At 39.5% G+C, this 27,363-nt stretch overlaps 1 protein-coding gene across 1 annotated transcript in view; it reads left to right on the top strand.

Annotated features, from left to right (window-relative positions):
- Positions 1–27,363, top strand: part of LOC138965667 (uncharacterized) — a 46,831-nt gene that overhangs the window by 13,660 nt on the left and 5,808 nt on the right. Inside the window, exons 5-14 of the mRNA XM_070337841.1 lie at positions 3,229–3,279; positions 6,754–6,816; positions 8,923–8,979; positions 9,430–9,568; positions 12,297–12,552; positions 13,546–13,650; positions 16,615–16,771; positions 18,181–18,352; positions 21,079–21,226; positions 21,748–21,950. Of these exons, the coding sequence (XP_070193942.1) occupies positions 3,229–3,279; positions 6,754–6,816; positions 8,923–8,979; positions 9,430–9,568; positions 12,297–12,552; positions 13,546–13,650; positions 16,615–16,771; positions 18,181–18,352; positions 21,079–21,226; positions 21,748–21,950 (1,351 nt within the window). The remainder of the gene's footprint in view (positions 1–3,228; positions 3,280–6,753; positions 6,817–8,922; positions 8,980–9,429; positions 9,569–12,296; positions 12,553–13,545; positions 13,651–16,614; positions 16,772–18,180; positions 18,353–21,078; positions 21,227–21,747; positions 21,951–27,363) is intronic.

Genomic DNA, 27,363 nt, shown 5'->3' with positions numbered 1-27,363 from the left:
ATATTATGAATTGCCTTCAATAAATCCTTATAATATATATATACGACTAGTGTCTGTCTGTCTGTCTGTCTGTGTGTCTGTGCGCGATGCGCGGCCAAGGTTCTCGATGGATCTGTTTCAAATTTGGTGATCATATTCAGGTACACCCTGGACACAACCTGGTCGATGAGATATTTCAACACGTGCTCTCAGCGCGCAGCGCGGAACCGATTTTGGTTCCACCTCAGCTATTTTGGTTCCACCTCAGCTTACCCGGGCCCCCATACCGACACACCATAGCCGCTACACCACATCACAACGCCAAAGTTCTCGGTGGATCTTTTTCAAATTTGGACACCGTATTCAGCTACACCCCGGACACAATATCATCGATGAGATATTTCAACACGTGCTCTCAGCGCGCAGCGCTGAACTCATTTTCGTTTTTGGGTTCATTTCACCATTATAAGTAACTCTTCCTTATCTTCTCCAGTGTTTGGCGTTTATCTCCCTTCCTTCGTGTGGCTTTCCCGTTCAGTTGTAAGTTACTACACTGCGCTGTCCACTGCGCTGAGCGTCTTCGGATATTCCCGGCGTTCTGTTACTGTTACCTATTTTTAGAAGGTCAACGCAGTGTACAGAACGTAAATTGGACCCGTAAATTATCCTCACTGTAAAAGTGCAAAGGTCGAATCAATTTATAGCCACGCGAAAAATACACTGTCATCTATCTCTCTATAGATACGGCTTCTCTGTGTTTGTGTGTGTGTGTGTGTGTAAGTGTGTGTGTCTCTATGTAAGCAACACCTGTGCATTCTTCAGTTCTGTTTGTGATGTGGTCTGGCGGCTTTTGTGTAAATTTATGTACTGGCCTTCCTTTGAGAAGCCATAACTTGCTCAGTCCTGTTTGAGTGGAGTTCGCCTCCAAAGGTGATTAACACGGTTACATTCGTCGACAAGGATGGGACTCGATATGGTCAGGAATGGCATTATGGCCACTGAATCATTTTCGTGCTGTTCCCATTCCACGAATCTGGGAGGGACCTAAGCTTGGCGGGTCCATAGTTCGGACCCGGCGAAGCCGGCGTACGGCTCTAAGTACTTCTTCCCGGCGAAGCCGGCTACCCGGCGAAGCGGGTATTCATTCTAGTAATATATATAGCTTTCAGAATATGTTCGTCACATTTTTCCCAGGCGCGAACAATATTTGTCGGATCGGTGATGATTCACATGATTGCCTACATTCATGAAAAACCAACAACGCATGATTATTAGTATATTTTATTTTTACGTTAGTTTTATTCTCTTAAGTCTTTGCTGATATCCTTTTTTCTGTTGTTTACTTGAATCCATTTTTTTCTACTCAGGTATTTCCTGGTTTCAATTGAAGTGATGCTTGAGTCTTCCAGATATGTTGTACCAATTTCATAAACTCGTCACTATAATCTGTAGAAGCATGCTCTGGTGACTTGCATTATACACTCTAAATCTTGTCATTAATTGGGCGAAGTCAACAACGCGAAGTGTATTTCGCAAAACTTGCTTCACGAAGCAATATATAAAACTGAATTTTCGACTTCCAGCTCAATTGAGGACAACCTTAAACAGAAGTGTTTAACTTTTGAAACCATTTTTGTAACACGTTTTGAAAGCTTTGTAAAATAGTACATAGGTCTCCTAGCAAAAGAGGCACACATAAAAACACAGTGTTCATGCGTATTGTTAACAAGTGTGCATTTGAACACCAGTGATCAGTATGTGTGCTGCTTTTTTCACTGTTTTACATCTTGCCCACGCCCTAAAGAGGGACAATTCTACAATGGCTAAATAATAAACAGAGAGAGAGAGAGACAGAGAGAGAAAGAGATAGAGAGGGAGAGAGAGAGAGAGAGAGAGAGAGAGAGAGAGAGAGTGTGTGTGTGTGTGTGTGTGTGTGTGTGTGTGTGTGTACGTGTGTGTATGAGCGTGTGTGTGTGAGCGTGTGTGTGTGTGTGTGTGTGTGTGTGTGTGTGTGTGTGTGTGTGTAGAGCGATTCAGATTCTATGTCACAAAGTGTCCACAATGTGTTACAAAAATGTGTTCAAAAGTGGAACACATTTGTTTAAAGTGTAAGAGGTGACAGGTAGGGAATTTAACGCGGGGGCTGAAAAACTTAATTAACTTATCGAAAGTCGTGTGTTTTCCAATTAATCAACGAGTTTAATTACTATCATGTTGACATATACCTGTTGATACTATTGTAATCAATATCCAATAACAACACCGTTTATGTGACGGCGTATTAAGTTTATTAACCAGGGAAGACAAATAATTCACATTATAATTTATATTCAATTAATTTGACGTTATTACTATTATAATTGACGTAATACTATGGTCTGTAAATATTATAAGAACAAATAAATGTGATTAATAACCAAGGAAGACAAATAATGCACATAGTACTCATTTAATTAGAGATGTTTAGCATTGTAATTAACATATTTAAGAACTGTAAATATTATGAAAAAAGGCAACTTTGATCTGGGCTGTATTTGTGACGTTTGTTTTTTTAATAGGGGGAGGAGGGAGTGGGTCTAGGAGGAGTTTGATGGGAAAAAAGAGGGAGGGGGAGGCATTGAGGTTATGTACACACAGCAGGGTTTAACCTGGGAGAAATAGGCAATGGGACATTTGTCCCCCTCTACAAAATTCTGGTGGGACATGATCGAAGGCAAGTAGCGCTTTGACCAAAGATGCAAAATGGTGCAATATGTTGCCATCTGAGAATTAGCCGCTATATTGTGTTATCTCTGTATGTGCGTGTGTGCGTGTGTAATCCGATGTAAAGTGTACATTTGGTGGCGCAGTGGTACGTTATCTCAATGCGCCCTTTGACGCACTGAACGGAATTGTGATGGGACATTTTCAGATTTAATGCGCCAATGGCGCAGGGCGCACTAGTAAATGAAACCCTGCACAGAATGAGTACCAGTGTGTGTGTATGTGTGTATGTGTGTGTGTGTGTGTGTGTGTGTGTGTGTGTGTGTGTGTGTGTGTGTGTGTGTTGGGTGTGTGTGTTAAGCATTGTCATGCCCAAAATCATGTTCATGATTGTTTTCTCCGAGGCATGCCAGCACGTTGTTTTGCCTGCAAGCTATTTTAATATTTCGTTCTACTTGTTGACTCATCTGTACAATTTCATAATTTCAACAAACTATGAGTTTGGTTATGGACGATATAACGATAGACATTTGTATTTTATTGCAGAGTAAAGTCTGATGAACAATACGTTGCAGAATTTGACGTTAAACAGGAGAAGTAAGTTTTTTGTTAGGCACACAAAAAAAATAGTTGTGGTTACGGAAACATAGCCAAAAACAAGAAGCGAAGCCTTCAAGGCTCACGTAAGAAATCGACAAACAGTAACACAAACTCAATCACTCCGTCACACATACACACACACACACACACACACACACACACACACACACACACACACACACACACACACACACACACACACACACACACACACACACACACACACACACACACTCACACACACACACGGTAAGCATGGTAGGTGACACTGTGCAAGAAAGCGAGACACTAGATCTAGATCTGAATGGCCGATTTCGAAGAAAAAAATAGTCTCGGCCCGCTCAAAATAACAATGACCGAGACTTTCAGTAATTCCTTCGCGTGACGTCTAACCCTCTTACGTCATAATGTGACGTCTTAAAATGTTGTGACGTCTTCAAATGTTAAAGTTTCTACCACAGACATACATACATACGCACGCACGCACGCACGCACGCACGCACGCACGCACGCACAGACAGACAAAAGTTAGCATCGCATAGGCTACACTTACGTGAGCCAAAAATAGGGTAGGAAGGTAGGCAATCACTATTAACTTTTTTTGTAATTAAACCTACTTGACAGGGAAATAAGTGTGCGACTCGAGCGCTTTCGCTTTCATTGAGTTTTCTGCACTCGTTTTCTTGTTTTTGTGTGTGTGTGTTTTTTGACAAATGTAATAAAAAGTTATAGGGTCGGCCCCTAAAAATAGGGTAGGTCGGGTTACCGTAACCACACCTATGGTTTTTTTTTAGGCCTATGGTTTGTTTAACTGTTTGTTTGGCTGTTTGTTTGGCTGTTTGTTTGGCTGTTTGGCTGTTTGGCTGTTTGGTTTGGGGAATTCTGTCTGTCTGTCTTAATTATTTTTTTTTATTTTTTATTTAAACATCATATCATTATTCATTTGTTTCAATTTCCTTAATTTTTGGCTCACGTAAGTGTAGCCTATGCGATCGTAACTTTGTCTGTCTGTGCGTTTGTGCGTGTGTGCGTGTGCGTGTGTGTTTGTTTGTGCGTATGTATGTCTGTGGTGGAAACTTTAACATTTCGTCATTTGAAGACGTCACATTATGGCGTGAGAGGGTTAGACGTCACGCGAAGGAATTACTGAAAGTCTCGGTCATTGTTATTTTTGGCTCACGTAAGTGTAGCCTATGCGATGCTAACTTTTGTCTGTCTGTGCGTGCGTGCGTGTGTGATAGAAACTTTAACATTTCGTCATTTGAAGACGTCACACACTGTTACACGACACTTGGGATTGCCACAAGTTCTCAAATGCCGTATAGTTGTGTTCTTTTATTCTACGTCGCCCGTCTTCGCAGCAGCAGAAAACAACTCGTCAAAATGAGTTCGAGGATTTATTCAGCATTCAATACATACAACTGCACAACGTAGCAGAACTCAAATAGAAGCTTTTTTAACATTCAAATCGCGCTGGCATATATAGTAAATACTCAATCTCGAGAATATTCCAGACCGAACACGATACAACTACATTATACGAGCCGTGCATGGACTAAACTAGCGACATTCTCTTATGACGTACATCAAAAGCGCCGACACACTTAATCCGAAGGAACGCCACGAACTCACGACTAAAACAGCATGGTAAACAACTTGTTTTGACAGGACTAGAAAGTTCACCTGCATTCTCGTCCAAGCATAAATATTGTGTTTACAAAATATAATATCGGTACTTTCCCACAAAATACAAATAAGTCAACTACATGCAACACACAAAACTGAACCAAAGCTCAGCAACGGTAGCGTTTCCTAACACACGCACGTATGTGCGTGCGTGTGTATGTCTGTGGTAGAAACTTTAACATTTCGTCATTTGAAGACGTCACATTATGGCGTAAGAGGGTTAGACGTCACGCGAAGGAATTACTGAAAGTCTCGGTCATTGTTACTTTGAGCGGGCCGAGACTAGTTGGCAGTCGTGTCGCAGGTATTGTTGACACTCTCTCTCTTTCTCTCTCTCTCTCTCTCTCTCTCTCTCTCTCTCTCTCTCTCTCTCTCTCTCTCTCTCTCTCTCTCTCTCTCTCTCTCTCTCTCTCTCTCTCTCTCTTTCAAATTCAGGCCCTTCAAGCGTTATTATTCTGATTTGTTTCGTTTTGGTTTCATTTTTCATTGCTCATTTTTCTGTTTGATTTATCTCCCTTCCCCCTTCTTTTGCGCTTGGAGGACATCATCTTCTCTGATAAGTCGTTTTGATATTTGTATTGTTGTTTTCATTTTTTTTTTAACCTGTTGAAGACCATTAGGTCGAAACGTTGTCCATTGTCATTTGTTTGTATATTTCGTTGCGAGTCCAGAATATTAGGTATTACTCTTAGTCGTGTCCCTGTAAGTAGGCTACATGCAGACAGACATATATATCTAGATCTAGTGTTTCGCTTTCTTGCACAGTGTCACCAATGCTTACTGTGTGTGTGTGTGTATGTGTGTGTGTGTGTGTGTGTGTGTGTGTGTGTGTGTGTGTGTGTGTGTGTGTGTGTGTGCGTGCGTGCGTGTGTGTGTGTGTGTGTGTGTGTGTGTGTGTGTGTGTCTGTGTGACGGAGTGATTGAGTTTGTGTTACTGTGTGTCTATTTCTTACGTGAGCCTTGAAGGCTTCGCCTCTTGTTTATTTTGAGCGGGCCGAGACTAGTTGGCAGTCGATCGTGTCCCTGTAAGTAGGCTACATGCAGACAGACAGATCTAGATCTAGTGTCTCGCTTTCTTGCACAGTTTCACCTATGCTTAGTGTGTGTGTGTGTGTGTGTGTGTGTGTGTGTGTGTGTGTGTGTGTGTGTGTGTGTGTGTGTGTGTGTGTGTGTGTGTGTGTGTGTGTGTATGTGTGACGGAGTGACTGAGTTTGTGTTACTGTTTGTCGATTTCTTACGTGAGCCTCGAAGGCTTCGCCTCTTGTAAATATTGTTGATCTTATGCATGATTTCAGCAACTACATGTTTTCAGAGTGTAGGAGTATTGTTTTAATAATTAAAGCTGTTATGTTAGGCTTTCTTTGACTTCATTATTGATCCCGTTTCGTCTTCTTTACCAACATTTGTTTGACCTGACTTTATATTTGTTAGATTGTAATTTGTTTGTTTGTTTGCTTGTTAGTTTGTTTGTTTATTTGTTTGTTTGTTTGTTTATTTGTTTTATGTGTGTTAGTTGTTGTTTTTTGCTTGTTGATGCTTTTGTTTTGTTGTTGGTTTTTTGCTTCAACATTTATTGAAGTGTATATATTTTTTGATTGAATATGGCCTGTGATTTTCTTTGTAGGTTTGTTTGTTTGTTTGTTTGGTTGTTTATTTTTTCTGTCTGTATGTTTGTTGTATTATTCTTTGGAGTACACTCTAAACTGAAGTACTACATGTATAGCTATTCCAGAAAAAGTAGCACACATGGTAAAGACTAGTATTCGTGTGTGTATGTATGTGCAGGTCAATTGGCAAAGACAAAGCAGACACTCCACCAGAACCTGGCACAGCAACCAGCCACAACCAGTAAGTCAACGTTGGTGTTTCTTCTCAGGAAATGTTTTAGCTTGTTGGTGTAAACAAAATTTCAAGGATTGTTTGGATTTTTTTTGTTTGTACTGTTTTTAGTGGGTTTTTTTTTCTTTTTTTGTTGTTGTTGAGCTACTTGACCTCAGTTGCATGCAAGGCTGCTTCAACCCATCTTTTTTGCCTCTTTCGTCTTTTTTTGTGTTTTTGTGTGTTTTTTTGTTGTTGTTGAGCATATCCTTCTTCATTGGTCTTTTTTTTTCAATGACATTTTAATTTTGCTTTCTTTTACATTACAGGTTACATTTCTATTAAATTACTTTTTAATTCGACAACAATCTAACTAGCGCAAGTTCTTGTTGAAATACAATTTCCAATGGAATATGCGATTTAGTTTTCTTAACTTTGCTAATGCACATTTTTGCTATCAATAAAACATGGTTAATTAACGCTGATTCCTGACATTTTTCAATTCCGAATAATACATCTGTAATAGACAATAAGAAATCCCGACCTGTCAGACTGTTCAACATTTGTTCAATATAAGTCCAAAACCTTCTAATTCGGGGACACTCATAGAAAAAGTGTTCCATGACATCCAAAATATGTGGGCACTCGTTACAGTTTTTTGTTTGACTTACTTTCATTTTATGTAATAAAATATTGGTGGGATATAAATTGTGACAAATTTTCCATTGCAACACACGCAGGCGCACTTCTTTTGTCACCTGTCGTGGCAACAACCACGTTTGTTCGACAAAAACAAAATCTAGTTTTCTTTTCCAAAAATCGATTGCATGAGATTTGTCAATGCCATAATTCTGTTTTTTTCTTTAAATATAACATAATTAACTTGGGTTTGCTTTTAAACACATTCAATTCATCATCAATCATATCTACATTAACTATATGTGCTGGGTTGTCTACAATCCAAACTGTTTTTAGCTGTTGTTTGTTTGTGCGTTTTGTGGGTGTCTGTTAGCTTGATTGCTTGTTTATCCATCTGTCTGGTTATCTGTCTGTCTGTTTGTGTGGTTCTTTATTTGCTTGGTTGGTTGTGTGGTTGATTGGATGGTTCCTTGACAAACAAGAAATTTCTACGAGGTAGGAAAAACACCCCCGTCAAAGGGAAATAACCTTCTCAGTTGGTGGCAGTGACTGAGTGAGAATGGTTATTTCCCTTTGACCATGAAGATGTCCCTGTATAAGTCCTTGTATAATTTTAATCCACCAATAACTCCCTAACCGTGTGTTTGACTGGTCCCAATTTTTGTAAGGACCGTCTCAGGAATGTATAGAACCTGTTCACCAAGTTTGGTGACGATCGGTCCGTTCATTCTTGAGATCTATATGCGAACACAAACACACAAACACACAAACACCCAAACAAACACATCGAGCGAAACCTATACACACCCCTATACCGGGGGTGTAACAACGCACAATTATCTTCTTTGACCTCACAGGGACAAACAGTGCATGCATCTGTCAGTCAGTCCAAGCATTTGTGATCAAAGCACAAATCCAACTGAATATGTACAAAGACGTCTACAGCTTCTCTGTCCTCATTTGTGATAACGATTGTTGAGCCGCTTTTCTTGTATTAATCGAAGTAAGGTATGAGATACACGTGGAGACAGCTGCTGGGTGCGCGTACATAATTAGTCCAGAGGCACAAGACAGGATGACTGGACACAGACGTGCCAAACATGTCGCATTCTCAAAAGTACATTCACACACACACACACACACACACACACACACACACACACACACACACACACACACACACACACACACACACACACACACACGCACACACACACACACACACACACACACACACACACACACACACACGCACGCACGCACACACACACACACACACACACACTAACACAAAAACACATGCACAAATCCCTCTTCAACCCCGTGCCCCCTCCCCCCCTTCCCGCATCTCCACATAAGTCCTCACACGTGCGTGCTTAGGTGCATGCATGTTTTTCTAAAAAAAAAATGTTCGACATGTCTGTTATCGATTGCTAACAGTCAAAATATCAAATAAGTCATACTACCGGTACCTCTCAGTCTGAATTCAATTTGCAGGTTACCTAAAAGTGAAAGCAAAGCACCAGAAAACGTCGTCACAAAACCACCTGAGACGTAAGTATACAACTAATTCTTTTGGGAAAAAAAGCCGTCATATCAAAACAATTGTTTTTACCAAACCGTCTATATATACCAGAGACCGGCAGTGTTGGAGAGAGCGAAGACGAAAACAACGAAACCAGTGATGATGTAGCTTCTGTTGCTGCTGTTACTGCTGCTGCTGCTGATGAATATGATTATGACGACAAAGATGATCATGAAGACGATGATGTTGATGATGTTGATGACGATGACGATAATATTAACGATGACGATGCTGCTGATGCTGCTGCTGCTGATGATGATGTTGATGATGTAAATGATGACGATGACGATGACGATGACAATGATGATGATGATGATGATGATGATGATGATGATGATGATGATGATGATGATGATGATGATGATGATGATGATGATGATGATGATGATGATGATAAAAACAACGTCATATGTGTCCAGGACCAAATACCCGTCATGGTTCAGTGAAGCGTGGGACAGAAGTCCCGTCAGAAGCCTGACCGAGACTTTCGTCGGCGACAAACCGTTCTTCCCTCACTGTAAACCCAGCAAGAATACAGCTAAAGGGGTCCCCTACATTGTAAGTCCCTCTGTGCAGATTAGCACTGAACCTATTCCTAACACATTGTGTCTGTTTGCCTTGGTGATGGTCTTCCATCTCTGTCTGTTTTCTCGTATGTCTCCCAGCCATCTGTCTGTTTGTCGGACTGTTCATGACTTATCATCACCCACGCAAAAACCGCTGAGGGGTCCCATAGATTGTAACTTGCATGCATCAGTGTATTTGTCTGTACTGTCTGTCTGTTTTTCTGGCTGCTTGCTGTATGTTCATCTCTCTGCCTCTGAGCCATCGGCCCCGTCTGACGTTAACGTATTTACACCTATAAACACGGCAATTAGGTAACCTTAAAAGAGATCCCTACACTGTGCGCCTAAATGCAAACATGTATCTGCCTGCTTGTTTTTGCTTCATTCCCGTCTGTACGCCGCCTGCATGAAGGCTTGTTTGTCTCTGTTGTCTCTGTGTTTGTCTCTGTGTTTGTCTCTGTGTTTGTCTCTGTGTTTGTCTCTGTGTTTGTCTCTGTGTTTGTCTCTGTGTTTGTCTCTGTGTTTGTCTCTGTGTTTCTCTCTGTGTTTGTCTCTGTGTTTGTCTCTGTGTTTGTCTCTGTGTTTGTCTCTTTGTTTGTCTCTTTGATGTTTCTTTGTTTGTCTCTTTGTCCTATGTTTTCATCAGTTGCACGCTCGACTAGAAAACATTTTAGGGGTTGCCCACATTGTACAACGTTCTACTTAAAGGAGAGGAGAAATACACATTTGTCTGCAAATCAATGGAGATGCAAACTCGACAAGAACAAAATGAATAACATAACAAGAAAGGCATGTTATTGGAACGTTATATTTATAACAAAACTAAACGTTACTTTTTTGTCTTGTTGTGTGTGTTAAAAATGTTACGTTCCTTGAACATAGTTACGATTCTTGTTCTTTTTAGTCTGAATTTTGGAAGGTTGGCAGTCTTTTTAGTTTTTTGGATTTTAACAAGTAAAACCTTTAAGGGTTTGCCTACATTAATTGTCAGTCCATCTGCATTTACATCTTCGTCGGTTTGCTTGTCCCTACAAGTTATATCTGAAGGCGGAAGAAATACGTATGCATTTGAATGCAAATCAATGGCTCACATGTGGTCACACACTTATTAAGTACGGTTTTGTGACGTGCCAAATGCTCCTGTTAATTACTTGCTATAATCAATCATGAACTGTGGAAACTCGGTAAATCCGTAAAGTAATTTGTGGGTGTATTGATGATTGTTTGCGAGCCCTTGCACTAATCTTTTAATTGCTAATTAAGCGTGTCTTTGTCTCGGCAGCTTGCCTCAGCAGGCTTGACATTATGCATGCACGCATGCACTCCAGCACAAGTGCACACCTAATTCAAGCTAAGGTTTTAAATCAACGCGAAACACGTCACAGTTGTAGGCTATGCTCCTTCTTCTTCTTCTTCTTCTTTGTTCATGAGCTTAGACTCCCACGTTCACACATGTTCTTAGAACGAGTGGATTTTACGTGTATGACCGTTTTTACGCCGCCAATCAGGCAGCATACGCCGATTTCGGGGGAGGCATGCTGGGTATTTTCGTGTTTCTATTACCTACCGAACTCTGACATGGATTACAGGATCTTTTCCGTGCGCACTTGGTGTTGTGCTTGCGTGTACACACGAAGGGGGTTAAGTCACTAGCAGGTCTGCACATACTGAGTTGACCTGGGAGATTGGAAAAATCTCCACTCTTAACCCACCAGGCGGCAGCGACCGGGATTCGAACTCACGACCTCCCGATTAGGAGGCCGACGTCTTACCACCACGCCACTGCGCCCGTCAACTATGCTCCTTAAAAGGCTGTCTTTTACTCCGACTTTTATCTCGTCTTTTCCCCATCTAAAGCAACTTAAAAACCGTCAGTTCTTTCTTTGTGCATTAAGTAAATTACCTTTTCAACAGAATTGCCAACCAAAAAAACACAAAAACAAAAAACAACAAATAAAAAGACCAAAAATACTGTTATCACATATATGTGCACGAAGAATACAAACAATTAATGGAATGGCGAGGTTTCAACCCTCGGGTCTTCTTAAACAAAAACAGCAACACATACAAACACAATTCCATGATTTTATGAGACGTGGGACTTCCGTCAGGAACGTTCTGGTTGCGATTCTCATTTGCGCCTGATTAGTTAAGGATATAGATTTATTTTTTAATTTTATGGGTATAAGCTTATGTGCAAACTCGCTAGTGCCTTCCCCCTACCCCACCCCCAATGTGTATTCGAAAGCACAAGAACAAGTTCAGAACGCGAAAATACCCAGCATGCATTTCCCGAAAACGGAGTATGGCTGCCTACATGACAGTGAGAAACGGTCATTCACGGTAAAAATCCACTCGTTGAAAAGCACGAGTGTACGTGACAGTTGCAAGTCATGAACAGCGAAGACGAAAACACAAAATGTAAAAATGTGTCTTGTCTTCTGTCAATTTACCAAGCTGTATATTCATTTGACTGCCTCTGTGTCTCTTCGTTGTGTATACCTTCATGAGTTTATTAGTTCTTATTCACTTATTTGTTAATTGGTATTGTGTATATCTTATTGTCCTGATGGAATTCCCTTAAGGAAATTCGGTACCTGATTATGGGAGGCCGACGTTGTATGCACTAGGCAACAGCGCCCGTCATTCTTCCTTATAAATCGTCCATATCAACCAAAATCAACCTTCCCACTTAACAACCAAAACCCTCTTTCTCCCAGGAACCGAAGGATTACATCCCCGAGTCCAAGAACCCATGTTGGTATGAAGACCCAGCGCGCAAAAAAGGGTTTCGCTGCATCCCTTATTTCTACATTGCTGGTGTGGCCAAATGTGGAACCACGGATCTCTACAGGCGTCTGCGACTCCATCCTGATATCATGAAGGGCACCATGAAAGAGTATCACTTCTGGGACAGGGAGAGATTCGGAAACGTGGAGATGTCAGATAGTGGCAATGTTTCTATTGTCCATCGAAGTATGTCAACTCATTTTCTTTCTGTATAGCTTTATTTTTTTTATTTTTTTTTAATTTTTTTATTCTTTTTGTGGAGTTTAAAAAAAAATTAATTTTTTTTTTTTAACATGTATATATGCTGTACATTACAGGACATCACCTAAACAAGGGGACACAATCATAAAACAGAACACACTTGGACAATTACAACACGTTGACTTTTTAACATTGCAATTGTTGTTGCTTTGTTGGTGGAATGAGTGGGAGACAATAGAAGAATTCCGGAAGTAACTCTGTCGGGCTTGTGTGGGTTGTAAAAGGGGGACTACTCTTGCTTTCCCGCGTGACATTATAGGCCAGTCACTATCGAGGGGTGCGTCTCCAGTACGTGCTCCTAAACCCCTCGCTAGGGACAGGCCAATAATGTCGCGTGTGACAGTTTGCCTCAATAAAAGCAAGGGTGACCACTCGTTCACAACCTATACAAACCAGGGAAAGTTATTTACCAATATCGTCTATAGCATTGCTGGATTCTTTGCTTTGGTAGTGTATCTATTAGTATTTCATCATCACCGTCGTCTTCTATGTCTCTTTCTGCTTCTTTTTTCTCTAAGAAATGAAGTTAAAATAAAAGAAACAAATTGGATAAGTATGATTATCTCTGCACAAAAGATATGGTGATCTTCTAAACTCGAATCAAAACTAATACATTATCTGTATTTGATTGTTGTCCTTACAAGAGAATTGAAGTAAATTTAAACATGCATAGAATCTCTTTGAGACGATTTTAAGAACCATGATGTTGATGTTTTTCTTCTCAGAAAAAAGTTATACTGTATGGAGCTTGGAAAATAAGTGAGTTTATTTAACAAGATCTAAGATCTCCGTTTTTTTATTACTAGTATAGAGCTTTGAAGATACAATTTACTTGAAAGTGTCGTGCACACACGTCATTACTTGTATGGGGATCTGAAGATTAAGTGCAATTGACACATTTTATGTCTGTTTGGACAGAACCTTGGACCTTTGAGCAGTACACAGACTTCATCACTGGTAACGCTGGATTGAAAACAGTGTCAAACGAAGTGAAGTTTAACCAACACTCACATAAAATTTTCGGTAAGTTGGCCAATCATTTTATGCTAGGGCAGCTTGCAGTATCGTCTAATGTTTATATTCTACTGCCCCAACCCCACCCCCTCCCCCCACCACCCGCATTAAAAAGTGTGTTGTTTATAAACAATTAAAGAAAATAAATAAGAAAAATAAAGAAATTAACATGTATGATAGTGTGTTAGTCTTTGCTATGATACTTGTTATTATCAAACAACTTAATCTGTCAGAAAGATTGTTCGTGTATAGCACAGTCTCGTAACCCCCCGCGGGTTAGGGGGAAGAATTTACCCGATGCTCCCCTGCATGTCCTAAGAGGCGACTAACGGATTCTGTTTCTCCTTTTACCCTTGTTAAGTGTTTCTTGTATAGAATATAGTCAATTTTTGTAAAGATTTTAGTCAAGCAGTATGTAAGAAATGTTAAGTCCTTTGTACTGGAAACTTGCATTCTCCCAGTAAGGTAATATGTTGTACTACGTTGCAAGCCCCTGGAGCAAATTTTTTATTAGTGCTTTTGTGAACAAGAAACAATTGACAAGTGGCTCTATCCCATCTCCCCCCTTTCCCCGTCGCGATATAACCTTCGTGGTTGAAAACGACGTTAAACACCAAATAAAGAAAGAAAGAAAGACAGTCTCGTATAGGACATTAACTGTTTCAATCTGGTCAAAAAGAACAAATAACGTTAGATGATAATGACCTGAAAAGTCCACTGCCATAATTATAACAGACGCTATACCTGCCCACCACTTCTTGCTTTCATATCTTAGGCAATGCTCATGTATAGCGCGTCTTTGTCTGGGCAGACTACAAATAATGCAATCTTGACAATTTCCCGAAAAGTCCATTACCTTAAAACAAACAACATTGTCTATTATCTACACATCATTTGTTATATTTAGTCAAGTTTTGACTAAATATTTTAACATCGAGGGGGAATCGAAACGAGGGTCGTGGTGTATGTGCGTGTGTCTGTATGTCTGTGTGTGTGTGTGTGTGTGTGTAGAGCGATTCAGACTAAACTACTGGACCGATCTTTATGAAATTTGACATGAGATTTCCTGGGTATGAAATCCCTGAACTTTTTTTTCATTTTTTTGATAAATGTCTTTGATGACGTCATATCCGGCTTTTCGTGAAAGTTGAGGCGGCACTGCCACGCCCTCATTTTTCAACCAAATTGGTTGAAATTTTGGTCAAGTAATTTTCGACGAAGCCCGGACTTCGGTATTGCATTTCAGCTTGGTGGCTTAAAAATTAATTAATGACTTTGGTCATTAAAAATCTGAAAATTGTAAAAAAAAATAAAAATTTATAAAACGATCCAAATTTACGTTTATCTTATTCTCCATCATTTGCTGATTCCAAAAACATATAAATATGTTATATTCGGATTAAAAACAAGCTCTGAAAATTAAATATATAAAAATTATTATCAAAATTATATTGTCCAAATCAATTTAAAAACACTTTCATCTTATTCCTTGTCGGTTCCTGATTCCAAAAACATATAGATATGATATGTTTGGATTAAAAACACGCTCAGAAAGTTAAAACAAAGAGAGGTACAGAAAAGCGTGCTATCCTTCTTAGCGCAACTACTACCCCGCTCTTCTTGTCAATTTCACTGCCTTTGCCATGAGCGGTGGACTGACGATGCTACGAGTATACGGTCTTGCTGAAAAAATGGCATTGCGTTCAGTTTCATTCTGTGAGTTCGACAGCTACTTGACTAAATATTGTATTTTCGCCTTACGCGACTTGTTTTTACATTTAGTCAAGTTTTAACATAGAGGGGGAATCGAGACGAGGGTCGTGGTGTATGTGTGTGTGTGTGTGAGTGTGTGTGTGTGTGTGTGTGTGCGTGTGTGTGTGTGTGTGTGTGTGTGTGTGTGTGTGTGTCTGTGTGTGTGTGTCTGTGTGTAGAGCGATTCAGACTAAACTACTGGGCCGATCTTTATGAAATTTGACATGAGAGTTCCTGGGTATGATATCCCCGGACGTTTTTTTCATTTTTTTGATAAATAAATTTGATGAGGTCATATCCGGCTTTTTGTAAAAGTTGAGGCGGCACTGTCACACCCTCATTTTTCAATTAAATTGATTGCAATTTTGGCAAACCAATCTTCGACAAAGGCCGGGGTTTGGTATTGCATTTCAGCTTGGTGGCTTAAACTAATGAGTGAGTTTGGTCATTAAAAATCGGAAACTTGTAATTAAAATTATTTTTTTATTAAACGATCCAAAAACAATTTCATCTTATTCTTCGTCATTTTCTGATTCCAAAAACATATACATATGTTATATTTGGATTAAAAACAATCTCTGAAAATTAAAAATATAAAAATTATGATCAAAATTAAATTTCCGAAATCGATTTAAAAACTATTTCAGCTTATTCCTTGTCGGTTCCTGATTCCAAAAACATATAGATATGATATGTTTGGATTTAAAACACGCTCAGAAAGTTAAAACGAAGAGAGGTACAGTAAAGCGTGCTATGAAGCACAGCGCAACCGCTGCCGCGCCAAACAGGCTCGTCACTTTCACTGCCTTTTGCACTAGCGGCGGACTACGTTCAGTTTCATTCTGTGAGTTCCACAGCTTGACTAAATGTAGTAATTTCGCCTTACGCGACTTTTGTGTTTTCCATTCGATAATCGATAGTCGATAGCCTTGGTCTGGGCAAAATACAAATAATGCAAGACAATTTTCCGAAAAGACCATTGCCATAAGAGTTACACCATTGTCTATTATCACCCTTCACAGCAGACTCTGCAGAGTTGTCTGCCGGCGAAGAGCGCGAGCTATCTATAGTAGCTCGACGTTTAATTGTAGAGTTCTGTTTGGGATGATGTCTGGCTGTTGCTGTCTCCTTGTATTCTCTTGGGAACCTTAGCGTACCCATCTCCGTTTTAATAGGGCTTAGAAATTAGCTATACAATTCTCAACCCTTCTCGTATGTCAGGTGACGGGTCCCCGTCCTACCTTTGGGACATCCTTAACTGGGGACGGCTGGAGGGCAACCAGGGCTGCAAGGAACCTCGCATCGTCATCGGCCAGCACATACGTCATATCTACCCCAAGTCCAAAATGATCCTCATCTTCAGGCACCCCACACCCAGGTCAGAGTTTTAGTCAGCTTCAAAAGGATTGTGTATCCTACATACACGAGAGAGACCACCCATGACATAATAATATTGTTTACTTCACTAGTTGGTATAACATGTAGATGAGGCCGTGACCTAATTTTCCACTGCTCATGATGACAAAGTCACCGAGACAAAAGTCATTCTGAGAACACTTTTGCGCTTGCTATTTGCCATGAAAGAATGTTGTGAACGTACACGTCACGCTATGCTTTATAGAGTGACCTATGTTTGCTTTAAGGTCAACGATTTCAGAGGATTTAGAGGAGATCGAGGTTCCATGACAGGTTTGTCTCTGTATCGTTTGTCTTCCGAACGAGCTTCTGGACGATTTGTCACATAAGTTTATGTTCTGTATTATAAGTGTTCTTCTTCTTCTTCAGCGTTCCAGAATGTTCTGGTTACGTGTGAGCTCGTTTGCCCTTTTGGGTTCCCCACACTATACTCTGGGAGCATAGTCAGCTTCCCTCCGCTTTCGTTGAATAGGCATGCTGGGTGTTTTCGTGTTTTCATAACCCACCGAACTCCGACATGGATTACAGGATCTTTTCCGTGCGCACTTGGTCTTGTGCTTGCGTGTGCACACGAAGGGGGTTAAGTCACAAGCATGTCTGCACATAAGTTGACATGGGAGATCGGAAAAATCTCCACTCTCGAACTCACGACCTCCCGATTAGGAGGCCGAGGTCTTACCACCACGCCACTGCGCCCGTCGTATAATTGTTCATCAGTCCACTTTCAAGACCGCTGGATCGAAGACCAGTGACTGTATCGTTTTTTTTGGTCACAATTAGACGTTCTTATAACATACCTTTAAGGCCAAAAAAAATAGGTCTGTTTACTGTAACATAGGGTGAAAAAATAGGGTCGGTAGGTCGGCTTTTTTTTTCCATTTTTTTTTTCCTCCCCTCTCTATGATGTTTCACAGTTCATTTCTTCTCATCAATCCCTGTTTTTGCCCAACATAACTATAAACAGTACTTTGAGCTTACCTCCCTTCTGTCGTCTGCTGTTTGAGCGCAAACAGCTCTATTTTGGATGCGGTTTTTTTTTTCAGACGATCCAAAATAAAGATTAGGGTCGGGCCTAAAAACTAGGGTCGGTCGGGTTACCGTAAACAGACCTATTTTTTTTCTTGTGGCCAATACTAGTTTCTTTTATTTCGTACATGTATTTGTTCTTCGAAAATGTCACTTTTCAGTAATTCCAATTTAAATCTCAAAACTGAAATCGTTGTATTCCCCATTACCTCCTGTATCCGAAAATATACACTTCTCTTGTGTTTGATCCAAAATGTGCTTTGAAAAAGGAGAACATAAATAAATATAACCGGTATTGACATTTTGAATGAAATGTAACCTATATATTCTTGATTTATTGTACAGGTTGTACTCGAGGTTTTTATCCCGGATCTGGCGAACGGGTTACTTAAAGGGCTCAACGTCCACGACGTTCCACAACTTCGTGGTGAATGGAGTCAAAACATACCAGGAATGTTTCAAGCGTCACTCTATACGTCAGTGCGCCTACAACTACACCATCTATGACGACGTTGTGGTCAGTGACGTACATTTAAGCAATCAAAGTTAAAAAAAAAAAGGATTTTTGTACTCACGGATACAAGAACAGCACAAGACGATACGAATGTTCGCTTATGAAATCTTCATCAGGAAAAAAAACCAAGTCGCGTAGGCGAAAATACAATATTTAGTCAAGCTGTCGTACTCACAGAATGAAACTGAACGCACTGCAATCTCTCACCAAGACCGTATACTCGTAGCATCGTCAGTCCACCGCTCGTGGCAGTGAAATTGACTAGCAAGAATAGCGCTGAGCAGAATAGCACGCTTTTCTGTATCTCTGTTCTTTTTAACTTTCTTACCTTGTTTTGATTTCACATATATCATATCTATCTGTTTTTGGAACCAGGATCCGATAAGGAATAAGAAGAAGCTGTTTTTAAAGAGATTCCGGACATCTAATTGTTATCATAATTTTCATATTATTTAATTTTCAGAGCTGGTTTTTAATCCAAACGTAACATATTTATATGTTTTTGGAATCAGACAATGATGGAGATTCCGGACATCTAATTGTTATCATAATTTTCATATTATTTAATTTTCACAGCTGGTTTTTAATCCAAACGTAACATATTTATATGTTTTTGGAATCAGACAATGATGGAGAATAAGATGAAATTAGTTTTGAAACATTTTACAAACAAATAATTGAAATTACAATTTTCAGATTTTTAATGACCAAACTCATTAATTACTTTTTACCCCTCAAAACTGAAATGCAATACCATAGTCCGGCCTTCGTCAAAAATTGCTTGACCAAAATTTCAATCCATTTGATAGAAATACAAGTCGCGTTAGGCGAAAATACAACATTTAGTCAAGCTGTCGAACTCACAGAATGAAACTGAACGCAATGCAATTTTTCAGCAAGACCGTATACTCGTAGCATCGTCAGTCCCCCGCTCGTGACAAAGGCAGTGAAATTGACAAGAAGAGCGGGGTAGTAGTTGCGCTGAGATGGATAGCATGCTTTTCTGTACCTCTCTTCGTTTTAACTTTCTGAGCGTGTTTTTAATCCAAACATATCATATCTATATGTTTTTGGAATCAGGAACCGACGAGGAATAAGATGAAGGTGTTTTTAAATTGATTTGGACAATTTAAATTTGATAATAATTGTTATATATTTAATTTTCAGAGCTTGTTTTTAATCCGAATAGAACATATTTATATGTTTTTGGAATCAGCAAATGATGGACAATAAGATAAACGTAAATTTGGATCGTTTTATAATTTTTTATTTTTTTTTACAATTTTCAGATTTGTAATGACCAAAGTCATTAATTAATTTTTAAGCCACCACGCTGAAATGCAATACCGAAGTCCGGGTTTGAACATTACCCGACCAAAATTTCAACCAGTTTGGTTGAAAAATGAGGGCGTGACAGTGCCGCCTCAACTTTCACGAAAAGCCGGATATGACGTCATCAAAGACATTTATCAAAAAAATGAAAAAAACGTCTGAGGATATTATACCCAGGAACTCTCATGTCAAATTTCATAAAGATCGGTCCAGTAGTTTAGTCTGAATCGCTCTACACACACACACACAGACACACACACACACACACGCACATACACCACGACCCTCGTCTCGATTCCCCCTTCTACGTTAAAACATTTAGTCAAAACTTGACTAAATGTAAAAAGCAATCAGTTATTTTCGCAAAGTTAGGAAATGCGGTTTACAAAATACAGAACAAAGAAAATAAATTTAGATTTTTGCCAACAGATAGTGGAGATTGATTATTTGAAATACATGAAAAAAGATGTGTATTTGTTGTATGTTTGTATGTGTGGTTGTTAGTCAGTTACATAATTATATTTATCCTACATACGTGAGAGAGACACCCGTGAGATAATAATCGCTCAAATCACACGTGTGTATATCATGTAAATGAGGTCATGTCAAGCAAATCTGGCAGGGACCAGTTTTTCCACTGTTTATGATGCCAAAGTCCGAACGTCATTATAGAAACAAAACTTGCGCTCACTAATTACCCTCGATGAATCTTTAGAACTAACACGTCTCGCCACACTTTCAGAGTGACGTTTCTTTGCTTTGACGTGTAATAGATTGCAGGAGGCTTTAGAAGAGATCGAGGTTCCAAAACAAGCGTCTTCAATTTAGCTGCCTCGACTGCAGGACATTTTCAGTAAAATACACGCAAGTACAGTATGTAGGATAAACAGAATACTACATGGCTTGCTGTGTCGTACCAGATTTACACTCGTTGCTTTTTCAAATAGTGAACAGCTCGCTTTCGCTCGCAGTTCAATATTTTAAAAAAACAACTCGTGTAAATCTGGTGCGACACAGCAAGCCATGTAGTATTCTTTATGCATACATCATCACCTCGCCTCGATTCCCAGTTTGTCTAAAACATTTTGTGAAAGCTTAACTAAGTATAAAATAACACTTAATTAATGAAAAGTGGAAATTTCTTTGTTTCTTTCCTTCTTTCTTTCCTTTCCTTCTTTCTTGCTTTCTGTATTTCTGTAGTTCTGTCTTCATTTGTTTCTTTCTTTCTTTTTTTATTTTTTATTTCGTTTTTGATGTATTGATTGATTGTTTGGTTGATTGCTTGATTGATTGGTTGGTTGGTTGGTTGATTGGTTGATTGATTGATTGATTGATTGATTGATTTACTTACTTATTCTTTCTTTCTTTTTTCTTTCTTTTTGTCTTCTTTTTTTTAGGTACGTCTAGTTGAAGGCATGTACCCGATCTTTATGGCTGACTGGCTGAGGATCTGGCCGCGGGAGCAGATGCTGATCCTGCGCAACGAGGACTATGGCATGGACCTGGAAGGAACCGTTCAGACGGCCTTTGATTTCTTAGACGTTGGTGAGTGTGCGGGCTCACATTTCCGGGTGGCCGAATAGCTCAACGCTGCCCGGACTATGGGGTTGCATTTCATCTTGGAAGCTTAAAACTTAATTTATGAATTTGGTCATTAAAAATCTCGAAATTCTCATTTAAATTGAAATGTTCGTTATCGATGCAAAGATGATTTCATCTTATTATTTATAATTTCCGGAATCAAAAAAACCATATAGATATGCCATGTTTACTATGAAAATGAACCCACAATTAAAGAAAATAGACAAATTTGGCAGTACGTTCGCATGCTTCGCGGGGACGAGCTGGACCCGTCTCAGTCTTCCGGTTTAGGCTAGCGAAGCCTTAGTAGTCTCGGTGTTGGCTGTTATCTAAGACGACAGATTGACAAAATGTTTTTATATCGCTTCACGCAACTTTTTTTTTTTCGCCAGAAAGGATGTCTTTGTGCAATATCAGAAAAAAACACTTTCTATTCATAACCGAGGAATGATTTTAGAAATTCTGTCCACTTTTTTGCGTTCCAGACAAGCTGAACGGAACGGACCTTGCAACCGTGGTGGAGCATCAACTGTCGAACGTGGGAAGTGAGTACGAGAAGCTGGGACCCATGCTGCCCGAGACAGTCAAGATCCTCGACGAGTTCTACCAACCCTTTGTCCACAAGTTCGCCGAGATCCTCAGGGACGACCGCTTACTCTGGAAGGACGTCTACCCGCCAAAGAGAGAGTAATGATCTGTATAGCTTCCTTCTGTGTTCTCTTGTATGTGGTGGGTTTTGGTTTTGTTTTCTACGAAAATCCATAATCCAGAAAATCCATAATCTGATAGACTGCCAACGTTCCAAAATTCAGAATCAAAATCAAAACGAGAATGGTTGGTAATTGGAACGTTCATTATTGACAAATAATTGTGTAACGTTTTGTATTATTGTAACGTTTCGTTTTGTATTATTGTAACGTTTCGTTTTGTATTCTTGTAACGTTTCGTTTTGTATTCTTGTAACGTTTTGTATTATTGTAACGTTTCGTTTTGTATTATTGTAACGTTTCGTTTTGTATTATTGTAACGTAACGTTTTGTATTATTGTAACGGTTTGTATTATTGTAACGTTTTGTATTATTGTAACGTTTCGTTTTGTATTATTGTAACGTTTCGTTTTGTATTATTGTAACGTTTCGTTTTGTATTATTGTAACGTTTTGTATTATTGTAACGTTTTGTATTATTGTAACGTTTCGTTTTGTATTATTGTAACGTTTTGTATTATTGTAACGTTTCGTTTTGTATTATTGTAACGTAACGTTTTGTATTATTGTAACGTGTTGTATTATTGTAACGTTTCGTTTTGTATTATTGTAACGTTTCGTTTTGTATTATTGTAACGTAACGTTTTGTATTATTGTAACGGTTTGTATTATTGTAACGTTTCGTTTTGTATTATGGTAACGTTTTGTATTATTGTAACGTTTTGTATTATTGTAACGTAACGTTTTGTATTATGGTAACGTTTCGTTTTGTATTATTGTAACGTTTCGTTTTGTATTATTGTAACGTTTCGTTTTGTATTATTGTAACGTTTCGTTTTGTATTATTGTAACGTTTCGTTTTGTATTATTGTAACGTTTCGTTTTGTATTATTGTAACGTTTTGTATTATTGTAACGTTTCGTTTTGTATTATGGTAACGTTTTGTATTATTGTAACGTTTTGTATTATTGTAACGTTTTGTATTATTGTAACGTTTTGTATTATTGTAACGTTTCGTTTTGTCAATAATAAACGTACCAATTACCTACCATTCATGTTTTTTGTATTCTGGGTTGTTTTTTTGTACGAAGACGTGTTATGCTCTGTTGATAATAGGTTTAATAGCTTGACTAAGGATTTTCTGGAATGTCTTTTCTGTACATACATAGGTTCAATGCTTTGTTGTTACTGTCCTGGACAAACAGTCTTCTAAAACAGAAGTATACCCCCCCTCCCCCCCCCCCCCCCCCCCCCCCCGAGAGGACGAAATCGTCCTGAAGATTCTTCGCGATAGTTTGTTTGTTTGGTCGTAGTTAATGTTGTTGTTGTTAATGTTGTTGTTGTTGTTGTTGCTGTTGTTGTTGTTGTTGTTTTTGTTGTTGTTGGTGGTGGTGGTGGTGGTGGTTGTGGTGGTGGTGATGGTGTTGTTGTTACGATTATTACGATAATATATAATATATGATTCTAAAAGCAAAAGTAGCAAGCATGGTATAAACACTTTATAGTATTTACCATGGGAACTAACTTTTCTAGTAGAAAGATATAGTTCGTCACACCGTGTTCACAACTGGTTACAAAAAATGTGTTCAAAAATGGAACACTTCAGTTTACAGTATACCCTGTACATGCTCAACGACCTAACGCTTGCCAACACTACCGATGATTTTGATGTAAAGGCATAATCCGTCTTGTGTGAACATTGAGAATACTACATGACTTAATTGCTGTGTCGTACCAGATTTACCTGAGCTGCTTTTTTAAAATATTGAACTGCGAGCGAAAGTGAGCTTTTCAATATTTGAAAAAGCAACGAGTGTACATCCTGTACGACACAGCAAGCCATAAAGTATTCTGTTTATCCTACATGTTGTACTTACGTGTATTTTACTCAAAACGTCCCGCAGTCAAAATCGAAGACGCTTCTTTTGGAACCTCGATCCGTTCTAATTAAAGCCTCGTGTAATCTTTGACGTCAAAGCTAAGAAATGTCACTCTAGAAAGTGTAGCGTGACGTGTAAGCTCTAAGAATTAGTCCAGGGGAAACAGCTGCAGGCGGCAAAGTGTTTCCATATTGAAGTTTTTCTCCGTGACTTTGGCATCATAAGCAGTGGAAAAGCAGGTCCCTGCCAGACTTGTCTGACACGACCTCATTTACATGATATACACACGTGTGGTTTAAACGATATTGTTATCTCATGAGTGGTCTTTCTCACGTTTGTAAGACGTCCATGTACGTACACCATCACAGATGTTTCCAGGCGTAATACATAAATAATAACCATCTACAGCCTGCGTCAGTTGTGTGCAGAGTGTTTCATTTTCTTAAGGTCACAACTGACACTTACGCTAATCTGTGAATTTAATTTTAAAAAAGCACGTTGTAGAAAAAACAGACAGGAAGGAGTGGAACTTTAACGAAAATCCACAATCAGACATTTCTGCCTCCAAAGTCTGTAAACTGAAGTGTTCCACTTGTAACCATATTTCTTGTTACCATTTTTGAACACAGTGCGCGCATGATACAGGGTGACCCAAAAAAAAGAGTACCCAAACAAAATGTCATAAATTGAACAAAAATAAAGCAATCTTCATAAAATTTATTTACACAGACAAGTAGCCTCTGCATGATTTGCACAGAAAATTTTAGCGTTCTAGCTTGTCTTTCAGGAAAGTTATGCTCATTCTACAGAACATGCTCCAAACGCCGCTACAGGCAAACTTGAACTCGCCGCGCAAAGTTATCAATCACCCGCACACACTCCTGTTGCGAGATTCCGCGAATGGTTGTTGTGATGGCTCTCTTGAGTTCTGTGATTGTCTGTGGGTTGTTCCTGTAGATGTTGTCTTTCAGGAACCCCCAAAGATAGAAATCGCGCTGACCGAAGTGTCTCTGGAACTGTACTTGCACATCTCTGTATGATTTTGTGCGAAAATAGGTCTCTATGCAAAACGTCCGTTGATCATTAGTATAGTTCATTGTGAGAAGAACTTTTATTTCATCCAACCATGCAGTGGATTAGCTTGACTCACCTCAAAAAGAAAGAAAACAAAGTTAAAATTGACAAAGTTATTCAATTTTGTTTGGGTACTCTTTTTTTTGGGTCATCCTGTTTGGAAAAGTAGCACACATGTTAAACGCGAGTGTGTTTTTGAACACTAGTTTTTACCATGTGTGTTACGTTGTCTATTTTAATTATGTACTATATTGCACTTGTTCAAAACTGGTCACAAGAAGTGTGTTTAAAAGTGGAACACTTTAGCCCGGTTAGATCGAAAGATTGTGAATTTCCATTCGTAACTTATGTTTGCCCCTTTGGTCTTAAAACATGCTATGAATTATTACTTGTAATGTAATGTAACAGATTAAAATGTAAAGGTGTATCAATAAAACGTCCAGAAAACAGTGTGTTCGCATATTTGTTGTTAGTATAGACATTGCGGTGAGAACGTCTGAATACTCAAAGCTGAAACGAGATAAAGATGACGTCATTTTTTTCTTCTCATACGGCCGATTTTATTTCCGATTTTGGTGATGGCAGTTTGCACCAGGTTGGCCTGACCCGCTGAGGGTGGAAAGGACGTTACATCAGCAGTCGTCTCCGTATTGAGTATACGGTCGCTTTCCCCGCAACCTCTATATTGTTGTAGATGAGCGCAACCACACGTTATACTCGCGGGACCATTTGGTACAGAACATAATATTTTGTTGTCCAGATGGGTGAATTACCTGTACGACAGTGTTCAATCACCACGCAAAAAAGGCTCCGTCTTCGGAGGATTTGGGGAATTATTTGATTGTTGTAACCTGAAATCTGTTTGTCTCGCTTTTTTTTTTAACACACACATACACACACACACACACGCACACACGCGCGCACGCATGCACGCACGCACGCACGAATGTACTCACGCACAAACACACACACACACACACACACACACACACACACACACACACGGACGCGCGCACGCACGCACGCATTCACGCATGTACGCACGCACGCACACACTTACACACACACACACAACCACACACACACACACGCACATACACACACACACACACACACACAAAAACACACACATGCACACACACAAAACACACACCCACACACACACACACACACACGCACACACACACACACACACACACACACACACACACACACACACACACACACACACACACACAAAACACACACATATGAAGACAACAACAATCAGTGAATTTATCAATCACTCAACAAACGAATCAACGAGTTCATCAGATTTGAACTAATTTTCTCGGAAATAGTGTCAATGACTTTACGTAGTTGGCAGTTAGGTCCGTGGCGATTTTCAAGAACCAGTTATTCATTTGTCCGGTGCGCAATTTTACCACAAGGAAACACAAGGAACCCTTCTTAATATCACAAGGAATCACAAGGAATTTTTTTTCTACTCATCAACTGGATTTCTTTTTTCAAGAATCATTAAAATGTATCCTTCTGGATGTTAGACTAACGCCTGTAGGACGTATTTCTCGACATGACAGTGCATGAATTTGTTCACTGTTGGCAAGTGGTGAGAGCATACAACGCCCAAGATACGTTTTATTTAGTCATAGTTATTTGTCGGTTTGTTACCGTTTTTATTTAGTCATTGTTATTGATCGTTTCTTTCACTATAAATACTAATTGTTTTGTTTTGTCATTTACTAAACGTTCCATAAATTAAAACTTATCCCCGAGTACGCTAGTACTAGGGCTCAGCAGACTTTAATTGTGTGTCTGTCTGTGTGTCTGTCTTTCTCCACTTAACAGCTTATTGCTGGGAAACTACTGGGCGCAGTTCGTTCAAAAGTTGATACACTAACTTGATAATAGGTCCGATTGATCGTATTAAAACTTCATAATGTTACCTGGGACCTAAATGCGAAATAAACCACAAAAAACCGACTTGGCGGTGGGAGGAATTTGCGGAGCCACAGCCAGCCAGGCAGTCTGATAGAACAGCCGAACTCGTCACACATTGACGAGAAATATAGCGTCATAAAAAGATTACGTCAACGGTTCAAAAGTCTTTGACGTCCTTTTCTCTCGCGCGGTGTGTGTGTGTGTTCATTTTGTGCACATGTGTTAGTGTTACTGTTTGTGTGTGTGTGTGTGTGTGTGTGTGTGTGTGTGTGTGTGTGTGTGTGTGTGTGTGTGTGTGTGTTTGTGTGTGTGTGTGAGTGTTTGTGTGTGTGTGTGTATGTGTGTGTGTGTGTGTGTGTGCGCGTGCATGAGTCTGTACTCGTGTGTGTGTGTGTGTATGTGTGTGTGTGTGTGTGTGTGTGTGTGTGTGTGTGTGTGTGTGTAAGAAAGAGAGAGAGAGAGAGAGAGAGAGAGAGAGAGAGAGAGAGAGAGAGAGAGAG

The sequence above is a fragment of the Littorina saxatilis genome, linkage group LG4, assembly GCF_037325665.1.
Source record: "Littorina saxatilis isolate snail1 linkage group LG4, US_GU_Lsax_2.0, whole genome shotgun sequence".
NCBI classification, from domain to species: Eukaryota; Metazoa; Mollusca; class Gastropoda; order Littorinimorpha; family Littorinidae; genus Littorina; species Littorina saxatilis.
The sequence above is the reverse complement of the archived record's forward strand: the minus strand, read 5'-3'. Positions and strand labels throughout refer to the sequence as shown.